General features: G+C 42.3%; 1 protein-coding gene across 1 annotated transcript in view; it reads left to right on the top strand.

Moving 5' to 3' along the window:
- The window catches only part of adgra3 (adhesion G protein-coupled receptor A3), a 250,405-nt gene extending 235,441 nt beyond the window's left edge, over nt 1–14,964 (top strand). Inside the window, exons 18-19 of the mRNA XM_078545705.1 lie at nt 1,899–1,994; nt 13,323–14,964. Coding sequence (XP_078401831.1) covers nt 1,899–1,994; nt 13,323–14,583 — 1,357 coding nt within the window. The 3' untranslated portion in view covers nt 14,584–14,964. The remainder of the gene's footprint in view (nt 1–1,898; nt 1,995–13,322) is intronic.
- Nucleotides 14,965–19,917: the final 4,953 nt, after the last annotated feature.

Below are 19,917 nucleotides of genomic sequence, written 5' to 3'. Positions count from 1 at the left end.
TTCAGAAAATAATTCTGAAAATAAAAATTAACTGAAAACACTGCTCGTGATCAGTCAAACTTGTCCAAGAAAATTTTTTTTTGGTGGATCCTAATGGAGCAGGAGTGCTAGCCCACTCAAGGCCTTCCTATCCTAGACTACAGGCTGGCCTAGGGTTAGGATTAGAAAGCGATGATTTCCTGCCCTCCCAAAACCATGTCGTGCACTTTCCGCAATTTCTTAGTGGTATGTTAATGAGGCCCAGGTCGCATAATGTTCCGGACCTATGTCAGTACCAATGGCAGTGCTAGAGTCATTCTACTAACATTCTGGTCAGAAGTCAAAGATATCTGTTGTGATACCCTCAAACTGGTTTTAAAGATGGCTCAGACTTTCCTTCTGTTAAAAGAAGTACAATATTAGATGATGCACATTGGAAAGGGAGATTACAATATTTTGGAACTATTCCATATACGTAGAATTATATAGAATTTTGATTATTTAATTAAAGAGTAGGAAATATTTGAGAAGAAAACATGTAATTTTGTAGTAAATTACTAAATGCAGGATGGATAAACTAACCCAAGGTTAAGAGGGGCTGAAACATACAATAAATCTAAAAATAAACTTAATATGCTGGAAATATCTGGCAGGTTCATCAGCTTCTGAAAGGGAATGAAGAAAAAATAACATTTTAAATTTGAATCATCTTCAATTCTAACTTGTATTTCAGCATTACCTATTTTTATTTCAGATCTCCAGTATCTTCTTTTCATCCCTGCAGACAATAAACTGACTGGTTACCGAATAGTGTAAAACATGTAGATACTAATTATTTTGATGCTAATCTATTTATTTAAGAATTAGAATAATCTGTACTTGTTGTGGAGACTAAATCTAAGAGCCATTAATATAAAATGGATACTAATAATCCAATAAGGAATTCAGGAGAAACTTTTTCGCCCAGAGGATGTGGAACTCACCATCATAAGTAATGGTTGAGGTGAAAGGTATTGATGCATATAAGGGGAATCTAGATAAACACATAGGGAAGAAAGAAATATAAGGCTTTGATAGAGTTAGATGAAATGGGGTCAGGGAAGGCTTGCATGGAGCTAATGCCAGCTTGGACCTCTTGGGACAAACATCTTGTTTTTGTGCTTTATATTAAATAATTGCATACTGAACAGTCTCTCATTATTGTAATCCCTTTCCAATGTGCATCAGTCTATTGTAAAGCAATATGCTGCCTACACATTGAGCTACAAGTTAGTTGAAAATTAAATTAATGCAAGTCCATCAATGTTCCCTACAAAACAAAAATAAAAATACCTGGAAAAACTCGAAACGTTAACTGTCTTCCTCTCCGCAGATGTTGTCAGACCTGCTGAGTTTTTCCAGGTATTTTTATTTTTGTTTTGGATTTCCAGCATCCGCAGTTTTTTTGCTTTTATCTTAATGTTCCCTACAACTTCTGTTTGTTGTGCGCGGCCAATTTGATGCACTGCATGGCCCCTTTAAGATTGATGTACAGCCGTACCTTTGCACATCTTTGAGGGAGTGTTTCTTGTGCGTGTTCTCTTTGTTCCCTGCATGGCACATTCCCAATTGCTACAATGACCACAAACCTACACAGCTTAAAGGGAACATTGATGTCCATTACTCGCTTAATTATCAGAGATCAGAGAATTTCATTATATGTTGAGCAATAATTAAAATGTTACCATAATGTGATAAAATCAGGTAATACCTAAAATCAATGGATAAGCACTACTAATCTTACTAGCAATATTTGAAATTCTTCCAACATTATTATATCACTGACTAGTTTAAAAAAGCCTTACCTATCGTGAACAGTTATGTTTGAAAACCAGACTTGCAGTTGTTTAACACCTTTCCTCTTGATTATGTCTTTTTAGGTTCTATCTCATTGGTGGAGGAATTCCTATCATCGTCTGTGGCATTACAGCTGCAGCTAATATTAAAAACTATGGAAGTAAAGTAAATGCGCCATAGTAAGTACTCTGCTCGTTTTTTAGATTGTTCTCAGTAGACATTGTTGGATAGAGTTCAAGATGGAGTTGGGAAGAGGTGAAAAAATTCTTGAAAGGTGATGTTGATAAATGCTGTGTCAAACAGAGCATATCTTACTGGAGTCTATTTGGGGATGAATTCAATATCTTCCATTATTTTGGAACCTGCTTTTTACTTCTGAAGAAACTTTTGGAATGTTTGACAAATTTATTAGCAATGACTTTAAAACTAAAACCTAGGTGTGGAGAGACCTGAAACTGCTTATTTTGTTTCTGATATCGTGGATGTTCTATTGTGGTTATTTACCGGACTAGCAACTCAGAAGTAATGAGTTTAAATTCTATCATGGCGATCTTAAAATTGAATTCAGTTAATCTGGATTTGTGGCCTAGAAAGGGTGACCATGAAAGCTGCTGTTCTATCAAAACCCACTGATTCTCAAGGGAAGTGAATCTGCTTCCCTTACCCAGTTTGACACACTTCTGAATCCACAAGATATGGTTGACTGGTCATGAACTTATGGCAACTAGGGATGGGCAATAATAAATTCCCGCTTGCAATTCTAAATATGAATAAAGAAGTGTATAAGTTGCATGATAAATATTACTAATAATGATGGAAGGATTTCATATACTCAGTAAGGCTTGAACATTGAAATTAACTCTCTCAAAAATCAACTTTTTTTTAAATAGATTCTATGCTTCCTGTGGCTGTCCTTTTAAGGAGAGCTGGTTATGCTGCTTAAAGCCTGATATCAGTGGGTGAAATGTCCATCGACCACACTTCACCCACTGGTCAGTCAGAATTGTATGGGGTCCTGCGACTGATTTAGGATTTGATTTGCATATTACAATTGGCCCTGAAATATACCGACACCTGTCTCAGTTCATCTGCTGCTGAAGCTCTCATTCATACTTCTGTTATCTCTGAACTTGACTATCCCATTGCACGCCTGACTTGTCTCCCATATTCTGGCCTCATAAACCTAAGGCCATCCAAAACTGCTGCCCTGTTGTTTTTCTTTGTTCAATTATACGAAATGGGCATCGCTGACTCGGCCAACATTTATTCCCCATCCCTAATTGCCCTTGAGAACTTGGTGGTGAGCTGCTATCTTGAACCTCCACAGCCCCTGTGGCGTAGGTGCACCCACAGTGGCGTTAGTGGATTTTAATCCAGTGACGATGAAGGAACGGTGATACATTTCCAAATCAGGAAGGTGAGAGGCTCTGAGGGGAGCTTCCAGGTGGTGGAGTTCCCATGTGTCTGCCGCCCTTGTCCTTCTAGGTGAAAACCATAGACCATAAGACATAGGAGCAGAAATTAGGCCATTCGGCCCATCAAGTCTGCTCCGCCATTCAATCATGGCTGATAAGTTTCTCAACCCCATTCTCCCGCCTTCTCCCTGTAACCTTTGATCCCCTCTGATCCAGAACCTATCTATCTCCGTCTTAAATACACTCAATGACCTGGCCTCCACAGCCTTCTGTGGCAATGAATTCCATAGATTCACCACTCTCTGGCTAAAAAAGTTTCTCCTCTTCTCTGTTCTAAAAGGTCTTCCCTTTACTCTGAGGCTGTGCCCTCAGGTCCTAGTCTCTCCTACTAATAGAAACATCTTCCCCATGTCCACTCTATCCAGGCCTTTCAGTATTCTGTAAGTTTCAATCAGATCCCCCCTCATCCTTCTAAACTCCATCGAGTATAGACCCAGAGTCCTCAAACGTTCCTCATATGTTAAGCCTTTCATTCCTGGGATCATTCTCATGAACCTCCTCTGGACCCTCTCCAGGGCCAGAACATCCTTCCTGAGATACAGGGCCCAAAATTGCTCACAATATTCTAAATGTGGTCTGACCAGAGCCTTATAAAGCCTCAGCAGTACATCCCTGCTTTTATATTCCAGTCCTCTCGAAATAAATGACAACATTGCATTTGCCTTTCTAACCACCCACTCAACCTGCAAGTTAACCTTAAGAGAATCCTGGACTAGGACTCCCAAGTCCCTTTGCACTCCAGATTTCTGAATTATCTCCCCATTTAGAAAATAGTCTATGCCCTATTCTTCCTACCAAAGTGCATGACCTCACACTTCCCCACGTTGCATTCCATCTGCCACTTCTTTGCCCATTCTCCTAACCTGTCCAAATCCTTCTGCAGCCTCCCTGCCTCCTCAATACTACCTGTCCCTCCACTTTTCTTTGTATCATCTGAAAACTTAGCCAGGATGCCCCCAGTTCCTTCATCTAGATCATTAATGTATAAAGTGAAAAGTTGTGGTCCCAACACTGACCCCTGCGGAACTCCACTAGTCACCGGCCGCCGTCCTGAGAAGGATCCCCTTATCCCCACTCTCTGCCTCCTGCCAGACAACCAATCTTCTATCCATGCTAGTACCTTGCTTCTAACACCATGGGCTCTTATCTTACTGAGCAGCCTCCTGTGCGGCACCTTGTCAAAGGCCTTCTGCAAGTCCAAGTAGATAACATCCATTGGCTCTCCTTTGTCTAACCTACTCATTACCTCTTCAAAGAATTCTAACAGATTTGTCAGGCATGACCTCCCCTTGATGAAACCATGCTGACTTTGCCCGATTTTACCATGCACTTCCAAGTATTCTGAAATCTCATCCTTAATAATGGACTCTAAAATCTTACCAACGACCAAGGTCAAGCTAATCGCCCTGTAATTTCCCGTCTTTTGCCTCACTCCCTTCTTAAACAGGAGGGTTACATTAGCGATTTTCCAGTCCTCTGGGACCCTCCCTGACTCCAATGATTCCTGAAAGATTACCACTAACGCCTCCACTATCTCTTCAGCTATCTCCTTCAGAACTCTAGGGTGTAATCCATCTGGTCCAGGTGATTTATCCACCTTCAGACCTTTCAGTTTTCCTAGCACCTTCTCCTTGGTAATGGCTACCATACTCACCTCTGCCCCCCGACTCTCTTGAACTTTGGGGATGTCACTCGTATCTTCCACTGTGAAGACTGACGCAAAGTACTTATTCAGTTCTTCCGCCATTTCTTTGTTCCCCACTGCTACTTCTCCAGCGTCATTTTCCAGCAGCCCAATGTCCACATTTGCCTCTCTCTTACCCTTTATATATCTAAAAAAAAAACTCTTGCAATTTTCTTTTATATTACTGGCTAGTTTACCCTCATATTTAATCTTCTCCCTCCTTACTTTTTTAGTTGTCCTCTGTTGGTCTTTGTAGGCTTCCCAATCCTCTGCTTTCCCACTGCTCTTCGCCGCATTGTATGCTTTCTCTTTAGCTTTTGTGCTGCCCCTGATTTCCCTTGTCAGCCATGGGTGCCTCGTCCTCCCTTTAGTATGCTTCTTCTTCCTGGGGATGAATTTTTGCTGTGTCTCCCAAATTACTCCCAGAAACTCCTGCCATTGCTGTTCCACTTTCTTTCCTGTTAGGCTCATCTCCCAGTCAATTCTGGCCAGCTCCTCCCTCATGCCTCTGTAGTTGCCTTTATTCAACTGTAATACCGTTACATCTGATTCCAGCTTTTTCCTCTCAAATTGCAGTGTAAATTCTATCATATTATGGTCACTTCCTCCTAAGGGTTCCTTCACCTTAAGCTCCCTTATCAAATCTGCCTCATTACACATCACTAAATCTAGAATTGCCTGTTCCCTAGTGGGCTTCACCACAAGCTGCTCCAAAAAGACATCTCGTAGACATTCCACAAATTCCTTTTCTTGGGATCCACTACCAACCTGATTTTCCCAGTCTACCTGCATATTGAAATCCCCCATGATCACTCTAACCTTGCCTTTCTTACACACCTTTTCTATCTCCTGGTGTATCTTGTCCCCCACATCCTGACTACTGTTCGGAGGCCTGTACATAACTCCCATTATGCTTTTTTTTTACCTTTGTGGTTCCTCAACTCTACCCACACAGATTCTACATCATCTGACCCGACATCATTTCTTGCTATCAATTTAATTTCATTTCTTACTGACAAAGCAACCCCACCCCCTCTGCCAACCTGCCTATCTTTTAGATAGGATGTATATCCTTGGATATTTAGCTCCCAGTCCTGATCCCCTTGCAGCCATGTCTCCATAATGCCCACCACATCATACCTGCCAATTTCAATCTGCGCCACAAGCTCCTTTACCTTATTTCGTATACTGCATGCATTCAGATACAACACCTTCAGTCCTGTATTTCCCATACCCTTTCTCATTGTTGTCCCTTTATCTGATGTGCTTGAAGTTAGATTCCTAGCCCTTTCCAAACACTGTCCTATTTTGTGTTCTGGAGACTTTAATAGCCTCTCCTGGGCTCTCCTTTCTTTTCAGTTTTTTCATAATTTTCCATGAAGTTGAATCCACCCCCCCACACCCTAACCTGCTGCTTTGTTCCCCATTAGTTATACTACTTAGAGTTTTTCCCTTCCCTCCCCCCTGACTTTCTAGTTTAAAGTCCTGTTGACCACCCTATTTACCTTTTTCGCTAGAACATTGGTCCCAGATCGGTTCAGGTGGAGACCGTCCCAACGGTACAGATCCCTCCTGTTCCAATACTGATGCCAGTGCCCCACGAAATAGAACCCCTCTTTCCCGCACCACTCCTTTAGCTACATGTTTACTTCCCTTATTCTCGCGTCCCTATGCCAATTTGCACGTGGCTCGGGTAGTAATCCGGAGATTATAACCCTTGAGGACCTGTTCTTTAATTTAGTTCCTAGTTCCTGATAATCCCCAAACAGGTCCTCTTTCCTAGTCTTACCTATGTTATTTGTCCTGTCGTGGACCACAACAACTGGATCCTCCCCCTCCCTCTCTCAATATCATTTCAAGCCGGTCAGAGATGTCCCTCACCCTGGCACCGGGTAGGCACATACCATGCGGGACTCTCGATCCTGCTTACAAAGGAAGCTATCAATTCCCCTAATTATAGAATCCCCTACAACTACCACTTGTCTTTTTGCTCCCCCCTCTTGAATGGCCTCCTGTGCCACGGCACCATGGTCAGCTGGCTCATCCTCCCTACAACCCTCTTCCTCATCCACACAGGGAACAAGTACCTCGTACCTGTTGGACAAGGTCAAGAGCTGAGGCTCCTCTGTTCCTGAACACAGGATCCCTCTACCTGCCTCACTTGCAGTCACACCCTGCTGACCCTGACCACTGACTGGACTTGAGGTACTTAATCTACCGGGTGTGACCGCCTCCTGATACAAAGCGTCCAGGTAACTCTCCCCCTCCCGGATGTGCCACAGCGTCCAGTGCTCAGACTCCAGCTCATCAATTCTGAGTAACGGTTGTGGGTTTGGAAGGTGCTGCCTTAGGAACCTTGGTGATTTTCTGCAGTGCAGAAAATATACATACTGCTGCTACTGTTTGACGCTGGTGGTGGAGGGTGTGAATGTTGGTGGATGGGGTACCAATCAAGCGGGCTGCTTTGTCCTGGATGGTGCCGAGCTACTTTAGTGTTGTGGGAGCTGCACTCATCTAGGCAAGTGGAGAGTATTCCATCACACTCCTGACTTGTGCCTTGTAGAAGATGGACAGGCTTTGTGGGGTCAGGAGGTGAGTTACTCGTCGCACAATTGCTAGCCTCTGACCTGCTCTTGTACCCACAGCATTTATATGGCTAGTCCAGTTTCTGGTCATTGGTAACCCCCAGGATGTTGATAGTGGAGGATTCAGTGATGATAATGCCATTGAACATCAAGGGGCAATGGTTAGATTCTCTCTTGTTGGAGATGGTCATTTTCTGGCTCTGGAGGAGGCCCAGATGGATCATCCACTTAGCACTTCTGGCTGACGATTATTGCCAATGTTTCAGCCTTATCTTTTGCACCAATGTGCTGGGCTCCTCCAGCATTAAGGATGGGGATATTTGTGGAGCTGCCTCCTCCAGTGAGTTGCTTCATTGTCCGCCACCATTCATGACGGAATGTGGCAGGACTGCAGAGCTTAGATCTGATCCATTGGATTGCTTAGCTCTATCACTTGCTGATTATGCTGTTTGGACTTGGTGAAGCTACAACATAGGACTCTGTGTTGTAGCTTCACCAAGTTGACACCACATTTTTAGGTATGTCTGGTGGTGCTCCTGGCATGCCCTCCTGGACTCTTCTTTGAACCAGGGTTGATCCCCTGACTTGGTGGTAATGGTAGAGTGGGGGATATGCTGGACCATGAGGTTACAGATTGTGGTTGAGTACAATTCTGCTGCTGCTGATGGCCTACAATGCCTCATAGTTGCCCAATCTTGAGTTGCTAGATCTGTTCGAAATCAATCCCATTTAGCACAACAAGATGTAGGGTGTCCGCAATGTAAAGACGGGACTTTGTCTTCACAAGGGCTGTAGTCACTCCTACCGATACTGTCATGGACAAATGCACTTTCAGCAAGCAGGTTGGTGAGGATGAGGTCGAGTATGTTTTCCCCTCTTAGAACCATAGAACACTACAGCACAGAAAACAGGTCATTTGGCCCTTCTAGTCTGTGCCAAAATATTATTCCGCTAGTCCCCTTGACCTGCACCTAGTCCATAACCCTCCAGACCTCTCCCACCCATGTATCCATCTAATTTATTCTTAAAACTTAAGAGTGAGCCCGCATTTACCACGTCAGATGGTAGCTCGTTCCACACTCTCACCACTCTCTGAGTGAAGAAGTTCCCCCTAATGTTCCCCCTAAACCTTTCCCCTTTCACCCTAAAGCCACGTCCTCTCGTGTTTATTTCTCCTAATCTAAGTGGAAAGAGCCTACTCACATTTACTCTGTCTATACCCCTCACAATTTTGTAAACTTCTATCAAATCTCCCCTCATTCTTCTACGCTCCAAGGTATAAAGTCCTAACCTGTTTAATCTTTCCCTGTAACTCAACTCCTTAAGACCTGGCAACATCCTAGTAAATCTTCTCTGCACTCTCTCAATCTTACTGATATCCTTCCTGTAGTTAGGCGACCAGAATTGAACACAATACTCCAAAGTTGGCCTCACCAATGTCTTATACAACCTCACCATAACATCCCAACTCCTATACTCAATACTTTGATTTATGAAGACCAGTATGCCAAAAGCTTTCTTTACAACCTTGTCTACCTGTGACGCCACTTTCAGGGAATTATGTATCTGAACTCCCAGATCCCTTTGTTCCTCCACACTCCTCAATGCCCTACCATTTACTGTGTTTCTTGTGGTTACCTCACCACCTGCCACAGACCCTGTCCGGCAGCTATGTCCTTCATTCCTTTTTATTGACTTTGTAGTGGTTTGGCACAACTGAGTAGCTTGCTGGAACATTTTGGTGGGCAGTTAAGAGTCAGCCACATTACTGATGATCTGGAGTCACATGTAGGCCAGACGAGGTGAGGATGCCAGATTTCCTTCCCTAAAGGACATTAGTTTCTACGAATGGTCATCATTGGACTTTCATTTCCAAATTTTTATTGAATTCAAATTCCACCATCTGCCATGGTGGGATATGAACCCAGGCCCCCAAAGCATTACACTGGGTCTCTGGATTATCAGTCCAGTAACAATACCACTACGCCATCGCCTAACCCGTTCACCCGTCACCTGTGACTCACTGACCTACATTAGCTACCAGTTAAGCACCATATTGATTTTAAAATTCTCATCCTTGTTTTCAGATCTCTCCATGGCCATGACCACCCCACCACCCCTTTCTACCTCTGCAGCCTCCTCCAGCCCTACAAGCCTCTGAGAAATTTGTGCTACAGCAGTTCTGGCCTCTTGCACATCTGAGAAATTTGTGCTACAGCAGTTCTGGCCTCTTGCACATCCCTGATTTTAATCGTACCACCGTTGGTAGCCGTGCCTTCGGCTGCCAAGGTCTTAAACTCTGGAGTTATCTCCCTAAACCTCTTTGTTTCCCTCCTTCTCTTTCCTCCTTCAAAACATTCCCTAAAACCTACCTCTGCTCTAATATCATCTTATGTGTCTTGTTGTCAAATTTTGTTTGATAACACCTCCTATGAAGCGTCTTGGGTTGTTTTATTAAGCTAAGAATGCTATATAAATAGTTGTTTCTCAACAATCATGTCTTTTCTGTATTTAGCTCTCCTCTCCAAAGTGAACAGTAGTCACAGGGAAACTTATAAAATATGTTTAAATACAATTTTAAGGAAAAATTGTACAGAAGATAGAATAGAATTCACATCTGCAGTATCTCAAAACCAGCAAACTTGGAACCAAGTCCATGCCGGATTTCGGATGTTGCTGGTTTTGGGGTCGGGTGGTTTGGGCCAGGTCGGTTTGGGCAGATTGGGCCGAGTCAGGTCGGGTGGGTTCACGGGTCACTCAGACCATTTGGAGCGCAGGAACAGTACAGAGTGCGAAGCCAATATATAGTCTGGCGCGCCACCACACCAATGCAGCACCTAGCCATACAAACCAGTAAGTCATTTTATTTATGAAATAAGAAATAAAATTCATGCACGGTAGTTTGCTGAAATGCCCAGTATTTGGGCATCCACTTTTCAGATAGCCAGATTTAAGACACTGTACCTGTATTACACAGAAATAAAGTTAGATAAAATGATAGATGGAAAAACAGAAGTGTTTTTAATATAGTGATTAATATTATTGTAATAAAGCTACTACTGACATTTGAGAAGCTTTATTATTGGAATTTGCATGTTTGCTTTAATGTTGTACATGCACTACCTAGTTTAGGACTAAGATGTACAGACCAGGAAGGTCCCATTTTCTGTCCTCAGCACAAAAAGAGCTAGCTTTTTTTTTAACCAGACTGAGAGTATGATGGTATAATTCATCTCCACTCATCTGGCTTTTGAGAGGAATGTCAACAACGATTTTCACTGTCTCATGGCTACTGCTGCAATAATGAATTCTTGCTCAAAGCATATCTAAAAAATAGAAAAATACCCCAAAACATCAGTAGCATAAAGAAAAATGGATGTCACACCAAAGATTAGTAGGGGTTAATAAACATTTGGTCGAGGAAGCTGTTCAAAGGGGGATTTTGAAGGAAGAGTGTGAGATGAACCGGCAAAGTGGTTCACAGATAATTCCAGGGAAATGAGACCTAGGGAGCTGAAGGTACGATCCGTGATTGAGGGATGAAGTGAAAGAAGATGCACAAGAGAAAGAGACTGGAGTTGAAACAAATGAAGTGATTAGGTGGAATGTTGTGGCCGGGTGGGCGGGGAGCAGTGGAGTAGGTTAGTGAGATAGGAAGGTGGTTTGGGGGATGGTTTAAAGATGAGGATTAGAATTTCATTTGAGGTACTGGGGACTGGGAGACAATGTAGGCCAGCAAGGAATTAAGTGATGTGCAACTGGAGTTCATGTGTGGTACAATATAAGCCACAGAGCGTTAAAAGAGCTGGAATTTATGAATGATTGAGTTTAAGAGGCCAGAGAAGAGCCTATCAAGTCCAGAGAGTTTGAAAGTATGTATGGATGATTTTGTGCAACATGGCATATGGAGGGTGTCCATGTAGATATTGAGTGAGGCTCTGATGCAAAAATTGCTGGCAACGCACTATCCTGGCTAATGTTTAAACTTATTTTTGTGTCTGAATATACTTCAGAATTTTTACAAGGGGAACTTGCATCATCTAGTGGTGGTCAATGTATACTGCACAAATCATGATAGTTTTATGAATGGGGAGGTGAACATGGCTATTTTTCATTTTGCTGACTGTGCATAACACTGGCATTGTGGATTGACCATCCATTACAAAAACCACCCAATTTTCTTTGGCCATTTATTTCAACAGAAATTAAAGTTGGATGATATTTCTAAAATAGACAGCTAATCCACGTCAAAATACTCCAGATGCTCAAAATCTGAAATAAAAATAGAGGCCATTCTTTTTGATTCTCCCAGTTTTTCCATCTCTGTTGTATCTGTTCTAATGTTGCTACCTTTTCACACTATCACAGACCTTCCCTTTTGTCCCTCTCACCCTCCCTACTTCCCCTGCCTCTGTACTTGCTTAAAACCTGTTAAATCTCTTAACTTTTTCCAGTTCTGACAAAAAGTCTTCAACCTGAAACGTTAACTCTGTTTCCTTCTCCACAGCTTCTGTCTGACCTGCTAAGTATTTTCAGTATAATCTTTTATTCTAGCCAATTCACAACACCAATTTTACACTGGGGAAACACGTTTAAAATCTGTGCACACTATTTCAGCATTAAACGTTTACAGAAAGACTATGCCTGTTGCTGAGGATTTATCGAGGCTTCATTCGTCTTAATATGAGAAGAATTAAAATGCATTATTCTATAGCCTTGCAGTAAAACAATTTTTTAATGTCATGTGTGACAATTTGCAATTTATTCTGTCAGATCAACATTTTAATTCTGGAAAAATATGATATTTTCAAACAAATGCAATGCAAGCAAAAATAAAATATTAAAAGATAAAGTGCTAGATAGCCTACTGTTAACATGATAATCATCATTCTTTGAATGAAGTCACATCTTTTTGACACCTAGAGCTGTTTGAGCAATTACAAGCTGGTTGTTTGATGGTAGGATGTAATTGTAGTCTTATTGCCACCCCTCTAACTAAGGGAGATTAGGTTATGACCAGAGGGGGAATCAACATCTTGCATTTTATTGCAACATTTAAACGAGATTGAGTTTGAAGACTTGTAGACCCATCTGAGTGGCTGGCATATATAAGATTATCTTTCCCATGTGATTGTCTCTCTCCCTTCCTGCTCCACATATACACACACATACATACCTGACTACCATTATTAAAAAATCCATATAATGCGTCTGTAATGGGTTACTTTCTCACTGCTTCCCCATATTATCAATCAGCCATGTACTATTTTTGATACATTTCTCTGTTTCTGGCAATTGACAAACTGTTCAACAGATAAAAGTACAGTACTGTCTGTTCACAGACAAAATAACTCTCCCCTCAAGACTCCATTCTGAATTATAGACTGCAAAGATAAGGAATTAGTGTCACCGTGATTGCCTCCATTCCAAAGCCCACAGATGTATCATGTTTTGACACGTAACTTAACTTCCCGTGTGATTATTTTGCTTGCGGTTGCCGGTGGGGGCGGGGGGGGGGGCACATGTAGTGGTTGTCGATCAGAAAAACAAAATCATTTTAAGCCAGATTTTGCTGAACTTTGTGTTTTAAAATAATGGATTTCTCCACTTTGAAAATCTTAAACTAAGATTTTGTTCGTTTTTGGCAGTGCATTGTTTTGTGAGTTTATCCAAATCCTTTTACTAAATTGGGATGTATAGTTGAATTCAATTGCTCTGAACTCCTATTCTAACAGAATAATATTTCATGTTTGTGTCTTGCAGCTGTTGGATGGCTTGGGAACCAAGTTTAGGGGCATTTTATGGACCTGTGGGCTTTATCATCTTCGTAAACTGCATTTATTTTCTAAGCATATTTGTGCAGCTTAAACAGCACCCAGAGCGGAAATATGAACTAAAGGAAGCAGCAGAAGAACATCAGCGTCTGGCAAGCACAGACCATGGAGAGTCTCATGTTAATGATTCAACCTCAACATCACAGGCAAACTGTTCTGTAGTTTCCTCCTCTGCACTGGAGAATGAGCACACATTCCAAGCACAACTGCTTGGTGCGTGTTTATCGTTGTTTATGTATATTGCCCTGTGGGTATCTGGTGCACTAGCAGTTTCCCAGTACTATCCTATGGACCTTATTTTTAGCTGTCTGTTTGGAGCCACAGCTTTGAGCCTAGCTGCATTTCTTATACTTCACCATTGTATTGGCAGAGAAGATGTACGACTATGTTGGATGACAACATGCTGTCCAGGGAGGAGTACTTACTCCATGCAAGTTAATGTTCAGCCTATGGATTCAAGTCATGCCAATAGAGAAACCCCAAAACTTACCAACAGTAGTGCAGAGTCCTCTTGTACAAATAAGACTGCATCGAGCAATAACAAACTATTTCCAGGATGTAAACTGACTAATCTTCATGCTGCAGCAGTACAGAACCAGATTGTTCCTTTGGCAAGTAACATATCAACGCAACTTGACAACAGCCTTACAGAACATTCAATGGACAATGATCTAAAGATGCATGTGGCTCCTGTCGAAGTGCCGTACCGTTCTAATGGACAAGTAAACAGGCATCATAAAAACCGGACTAGGGCACACCAAACTCATCGACACAGCAGGCTGACTGTGTTACGAGAGTATGCATATGATGTGCCTACAAGTGTAGAAGGAAGTGTGCACAATAGCCAGCCAAGGAGTAGACACAGTAACCATGAGAGTCATCATGGAAGTAGGAGGTCCCGCTCTGCCTTTAGAGAACGCCATCAAAGCCACAACCAACCTGATAATAGTGATGTCAGTTACACACTGACACAATGCAATCAAAATGTAGTAAAGGATGGAGTCAGTAGTAGTAAAGACAGCCTGCAACAGCCCATAGTGGTCGAACTTGAGAACCATAAATCTTATGGCCTTAATTTGGCTAGTCAAAATGGACTGCTGAAAGGCAGTGGCCTAGATGTCCCTTTGCTAAATGCAGACAGCACTGGAAACATCAGAACTGGATTTTGGAGAAACGAAACTACTGTGTAGTTTGCAAAAATTCTAATTTTTAAAAAATAAAACTGTGACATGCATTCCTTTTCAGTTAAAATTATTGTAAAAAATGTTTACAAAATTGTTTTACGTTGTAACGAAACCGAAGGTACAATCTAATATCTGATATGTGAAGCTTTAATTTGCTTGTATCTCATTTTATACCTTTTTCAACAACCCAAATTTCTCAATCAATTGTGTGAAGAGACACTGAGAGCAGTTTCTGTTTTGATAGCATTTAGTCCTGTTTTGTTTCACAGTACTGGATGTTCTTAAACTTATACATAAAATTGCATGAAAAATGGAGTTCAGCATTGGCTATATCTAGGTCTGGATATGTAATTTTCTACATAATAAAAGGTTTGCCTTGTGACAGGAGTAGAAGAGTTACAGCGTGTTTGAGAAAGTGAAATTGATTCAGCATTTTTTTTTAATAGCTTTGCTCTCAATTTGTAACATTACAGATACATTTTGACAAACTTATGCTCTTAACTATTTTATAGTTAGTTTTGCCTTTTACCTGATGGGTTTTGTGGGTGAATACATATATGGTGTGATTCTGACGTAAAGACCAGAAAGGCCCTAGGTTAGTGCTGAGGTAGCTGAACTCAGCCAATCTAGAAGTGATGGTACTGAAATTGTTTTAAATGCTCCCTGAGAAAAATGGAAAAGGACGAATCAGTAGGATTTTTGCTGCTGGCTGCTACTCTCTGACTCTTTTTGGAAAGTTAGTGTTTGAAGACATCTGATAAGATCAAGTTCAGGTCAGTCATGGCCAAATAGCCTGCCAACACGTAAATGACTACTTGAGAAAATTACTAGAGAATTGTGGCCCATGGAACCATATAAATGAGCAATCTTTGGAGAGGAAAAGGGATCACACTCAAAGTCCAAAGTTGAACATGTATGTCTATTTTCTCTTTTCTTTCTACCTCTCTTTCAGATCACTTGGAAACCTGCACCTCTGCTCGGAGGTTCTCAATAATGGCACAGCTAGCTAAGATCAGGAATCTGAGTGCGGCATTGGGAGTTACCACCCCACATCTTTCCACTCATGGGAAAGCTTCCTTACACATATTTAGTATATTGTAGCTGTTACAACCACTGTTGGACTCCTTTCTGAACAGAGTTTGAACAAGGTTTAACACTTAAGTTTCAGATGTTTTTCTCTTTTCTCTGCCCTTTTGAATTTTAGAACTTTTTTTATTCACCATGGCATGTGGGTGCTGCTGGCGAGGCCAGCATATATTGCCCATCTCTAATTGCCCTTGAGCAATTGGTGGTGAGCTGCCGCCTTGAACTGTTGCAGTCCCTGTGGTGTAGGTGCACCCACAGTGCTGTTTGGAAGGCAGTTCCAAGATTTTGACCCAGCGACAGTAAAGGAACAGCGATATATTTCCAAGTCAGGATGGTGAGTGGCTTGGAGGGGAGCTTCCAGGTGGTGGTGTTCCCATGTGTCTGCTGAAACTTTATGAAATGTAGGAAAGAATCTTTCTTTCCTAATGGATAATAAAATATTATTTCAGGCAACCTGGTCCATTAAATGCTCTTTCATCAAGGCTGAACATTTATCCAATGACCTTTTTTGTTTTGGTCAGCAGTGTGTCTGATGCACACAAACCCATTATAACACTCATGACCAAAATGGCAGAACCTAAACAACGCTGAGCATTGATAAACTTATTTTGCTTGGATTATCATAACAGTAGATTATTGGATGGACTGAAGCATAAAGAATTCCAGCTCCCATTGATGATCCTATCCCTGCAGTCACATCAATGAGCCAGGCTGGGCAATTATCAGAAGCATCCTGGAATACTGAAAACTCAGCTGGCTCAAGTATTGGATTACTAATTCTGCCACCAAGAATACATTCTGTTCCAAATTCCCACCCTCAAGCATGTCATTTTGGGATCCGTTTTACCCCAATGAAACTCACTTGCCTGGTCTCAGTGACGGTTCAATTAACTAAGGATTATCTAATAACAGGCATAGCTTTACCCCTCTCTAAGTAAACAGGCACTACTTTCAAGTCACATAACTCACCATATTGCTGGACTGCATGGATACACACCGAATCCCAATAAATATTGGTTCTGCTAGTTGGGGCAACTGCTTAACTCTGCAACCAAATTTACTGTGGATAGTACCATTACTGTAGATAGATACTTCCATTGTGATGAAGTAGATGCTCTTTAAACTCAAATTTGACAGCTGAAACGTATTATGTGGAGGCTGGTTTATAGAGATACACACACACCTAGGATACACCTGACTACTGTGATTGGGTTGCAGAGTTAAGCAGTTGTTACTAAACCTCCAATTAGTGAATCCAACACCCACTGAGATTTGGTGCGTGTCTATGCTGATGATGCTGTATTCAAGAACATAGTGAGTTATGCCACTTCACCAATTTTTGGTGGCCTTGTGGAATGGGTGGGGGGGGTGGGGAAGCGGTGCAGAGCCTAAGCCTGCTTTTTTATAAGACCATTGTCATAAGGGAAGTTGGAAGCAAGGATTAAAAGCATCTACGCTCCTGAATTTCAGGCCTGCTCAGGATCCTGGCTTTTGGGCAGTTCAGGTATGCTGGTTGATGCACTGATGGGTTGTGGGGCCATCTGCAGGCCAAAATGGGACTGTAGTTTTGATTTGAAAAGATTTGTCAACACATTTATTAAAAAGGCATTGGCTGGAATTTTCCAGCCTCCTCACTGCGGTGGGGGCTGGCGAGCCATTGCAATCTCTGTTCACATCAGCGGTTCAGAATATCCCACTGGCGTGAGGGGCTGGAAAATTCCAACCATTGAATAAGCCCCTTACAAAGGGGTCAGTGACTACACCCATGACTTATTTTGGGCCATGGGTCCCCAACAATTCTTATCCCCGACCCACACCTCCCCCCCCCACTTATAAACTTTCCAGTTTCTCTTGTAAATGTTCCTGCTTCAATTCTTACCTATCCAATTGTAGCCAGAGAATCATATGCAACGGTTTCCCTTCCTGCATCCCCACCATTATCTCTGTTGTCTCAAAGGATTTATCCCTCACCACCACCACCCACTCCCCTTCAGCTTTCTCATCTACATCCAACATCATTCTAAAACAAAGTCAAGCTCATCCTGTGTACTGACAACACCCAGCTCTACCTCACCACCACCCCTCTCAACTGATCCATTGTCACATTCAGCGTATTGTTTTCAGACTCCGCTCCAAACTCCATTCCTTTGCTGCTGACTCCATCCCTCTTCCTAAAAACAGTCTGAGATTAAACTAGTTTGTTGGCAACCTTGGTATCATATTTGACCTTGAGATGAGCTTCTGACCACCTAGGCCACTGAGCACTAAGACTGTCAATTTTCATCTCCCTCCGTAACATCACCCAAATCACCCCTGTCTCAGCTCATCTGCTTCTGAAACCCCCATTCATGCCTTTGTTAACTCTAGACTCAATTATTTCCAATGCGTACCTGGCTAGTCTCCCACATTCTACTTTTCGTAAACTTAAAGTCATCCAAAACCCTGCTGCCCGTATCTAAATTTACACCAAGTCCTATTCACCTATGACTCTGTGCTCACTACTTACATTGGCTACTGGTCAAGCAATGTGTTGATTTTAAAATTCTCGTCCTTGTTTTCAGATTCATCTGTGGCCTCACCTCTCCCTATCTCTGTAATCCCTTCCAGGCCCACAACTTTCCAAGATATCTGCGTTCATCTAATTCTGGCTTCTTCAACTTCCCAGATTTTAATTTCTCCACCATTAGTGGTCACCCCTTCAGTTGTCGAGGGCCTAAGCTCTGGAATTCTCTCCCTACACTGCTCTACCTCACTTTCTTCCTTTAAGACACTCCTTAAAATTTTGACTAATATTCTGTTTGTCTGACTTTATGGCCCATAACTTTCAGTCTCTGGAGCATTACACTTAGGGGGCACCCCAAAGATATGCTGAGGGACCCCCCACCCCCACTGGAAGTCCCCATGTAAGGATTGCATGGCAATTGTTTGGGAAGTTCAAACCTGCACTGTGAACCATCAGATACTCCAGTTTTAAATCGTAGTCTTTGGATGGTTCCAACTACCTTACAGGAATAGTTACTCAGGAAAAGTTGGAAGAATTAAAACAACTTCCAGCTCCTGGGTAACTATAATATTGATCCCCTACCCCTGGACTCCCCACAGGACCCCCCTCCCCCGACTACCCTTTCGACTAAACCCCACCTCCCAACTACTTCCCCACCCCCTAACAACCCGATCCTCCCCCGACCACCCCACTCCCCACTGACCACCCAATTTTTTTTCCCCCACCTCCCCATGGCCATCTGACTGCCCTCCTCCTCCAGCCCTGCCCACTTACCTTACATATTTACCTCCTCCCTGGCTTCTCAGAGTGGTTGGACCTTTAAATCTACCTGCTTTACTGCAGCTAGTGCCGTAAAAAAGGGGGCGTGTATTCATTTTGTCCAACTTTCTACTTAACAGAGAGGATTCTTGGACAGCTGCACTGCACTTTTCTCACCCAGCCCAAGTCAGAAGGTCAGATGAGAAAGTTGCAGCTACATTTTAGTGTAAGCAAATAGGAGTAGCCAATAGGCAATCCAACTGTGATTGCACTCCATGGAAGTTATTGTCTATTACCTCCTTATGTGGCTCAGTTCTATAATGCTTCTATGAAATCCCTTGGGCCTTTTTATTACATGAAAGGTGCTATATAAATATCGGTTATTGCTGTACAGGATAAGCAGAAAGGTCCACCAACTAGATATTTGGAAGACTGAAGCCATTGTTTTTGGTCCCCACCACAAACTCTTTTCTCTAGCTATCATCCATTTGTTTTAGAATGGGAACAGAAAGATTTACAAGAATGGTCCCAGGGTTGAGGGACTTAAATTACATGAATAGATCGGTGAAGCTGAGGTTTTCCTTCACAAAGGCAGAGAGGAGGTTCAATAGAGGTGCTCAAAATTACGAAGGGCCTTGACAGACAAAATAGAAACTGTTCCCTTTGGCAGAAAGGTCAAGAACCAGTGGACATAGACGTAAGGTGATTGGCAGGAGAACCAAAAGTGACAAAAAAAACAATTTTTGTGTAGCATATGGTTAGGATCTGGAATGCACTGCCTGATGGTGGTGGGGGGAGATTCAATTGCAGCTTTTGAAATGGAAGACAACAAAAATAATGCAGGGTTATGGGGGAAGGGTGGAAAAGTGTGACCAGCTGAGTTACTCTAGTTGAGAGCTGGCACAAACTAGATAGGCTGAATGGCGGCCTTCTATACTTCAGCTATTATATTCTATTCTCTGCCCAGTAACTGAAGCATTTTGCTCACAACC

Source organism: Cetorhinus maximus, chromosome 1 (genome assembly GCF_964194155.1).
Source record: "Cetorhinus maximus chromosome 1, sCetMax3.hap1.1, whole genome shotgun sequence".
NCBI lineage: Eukaryota > Metazoa > Chordata > Chondrichthyes > Lamniformes > Cetorhinidae > Cetorhinus > Cetorhinus maximus.
Note: the sequence above shows the minus strand (reverse complement) of the source record. Positions and strands in the feature narration are given on the sequence as shown.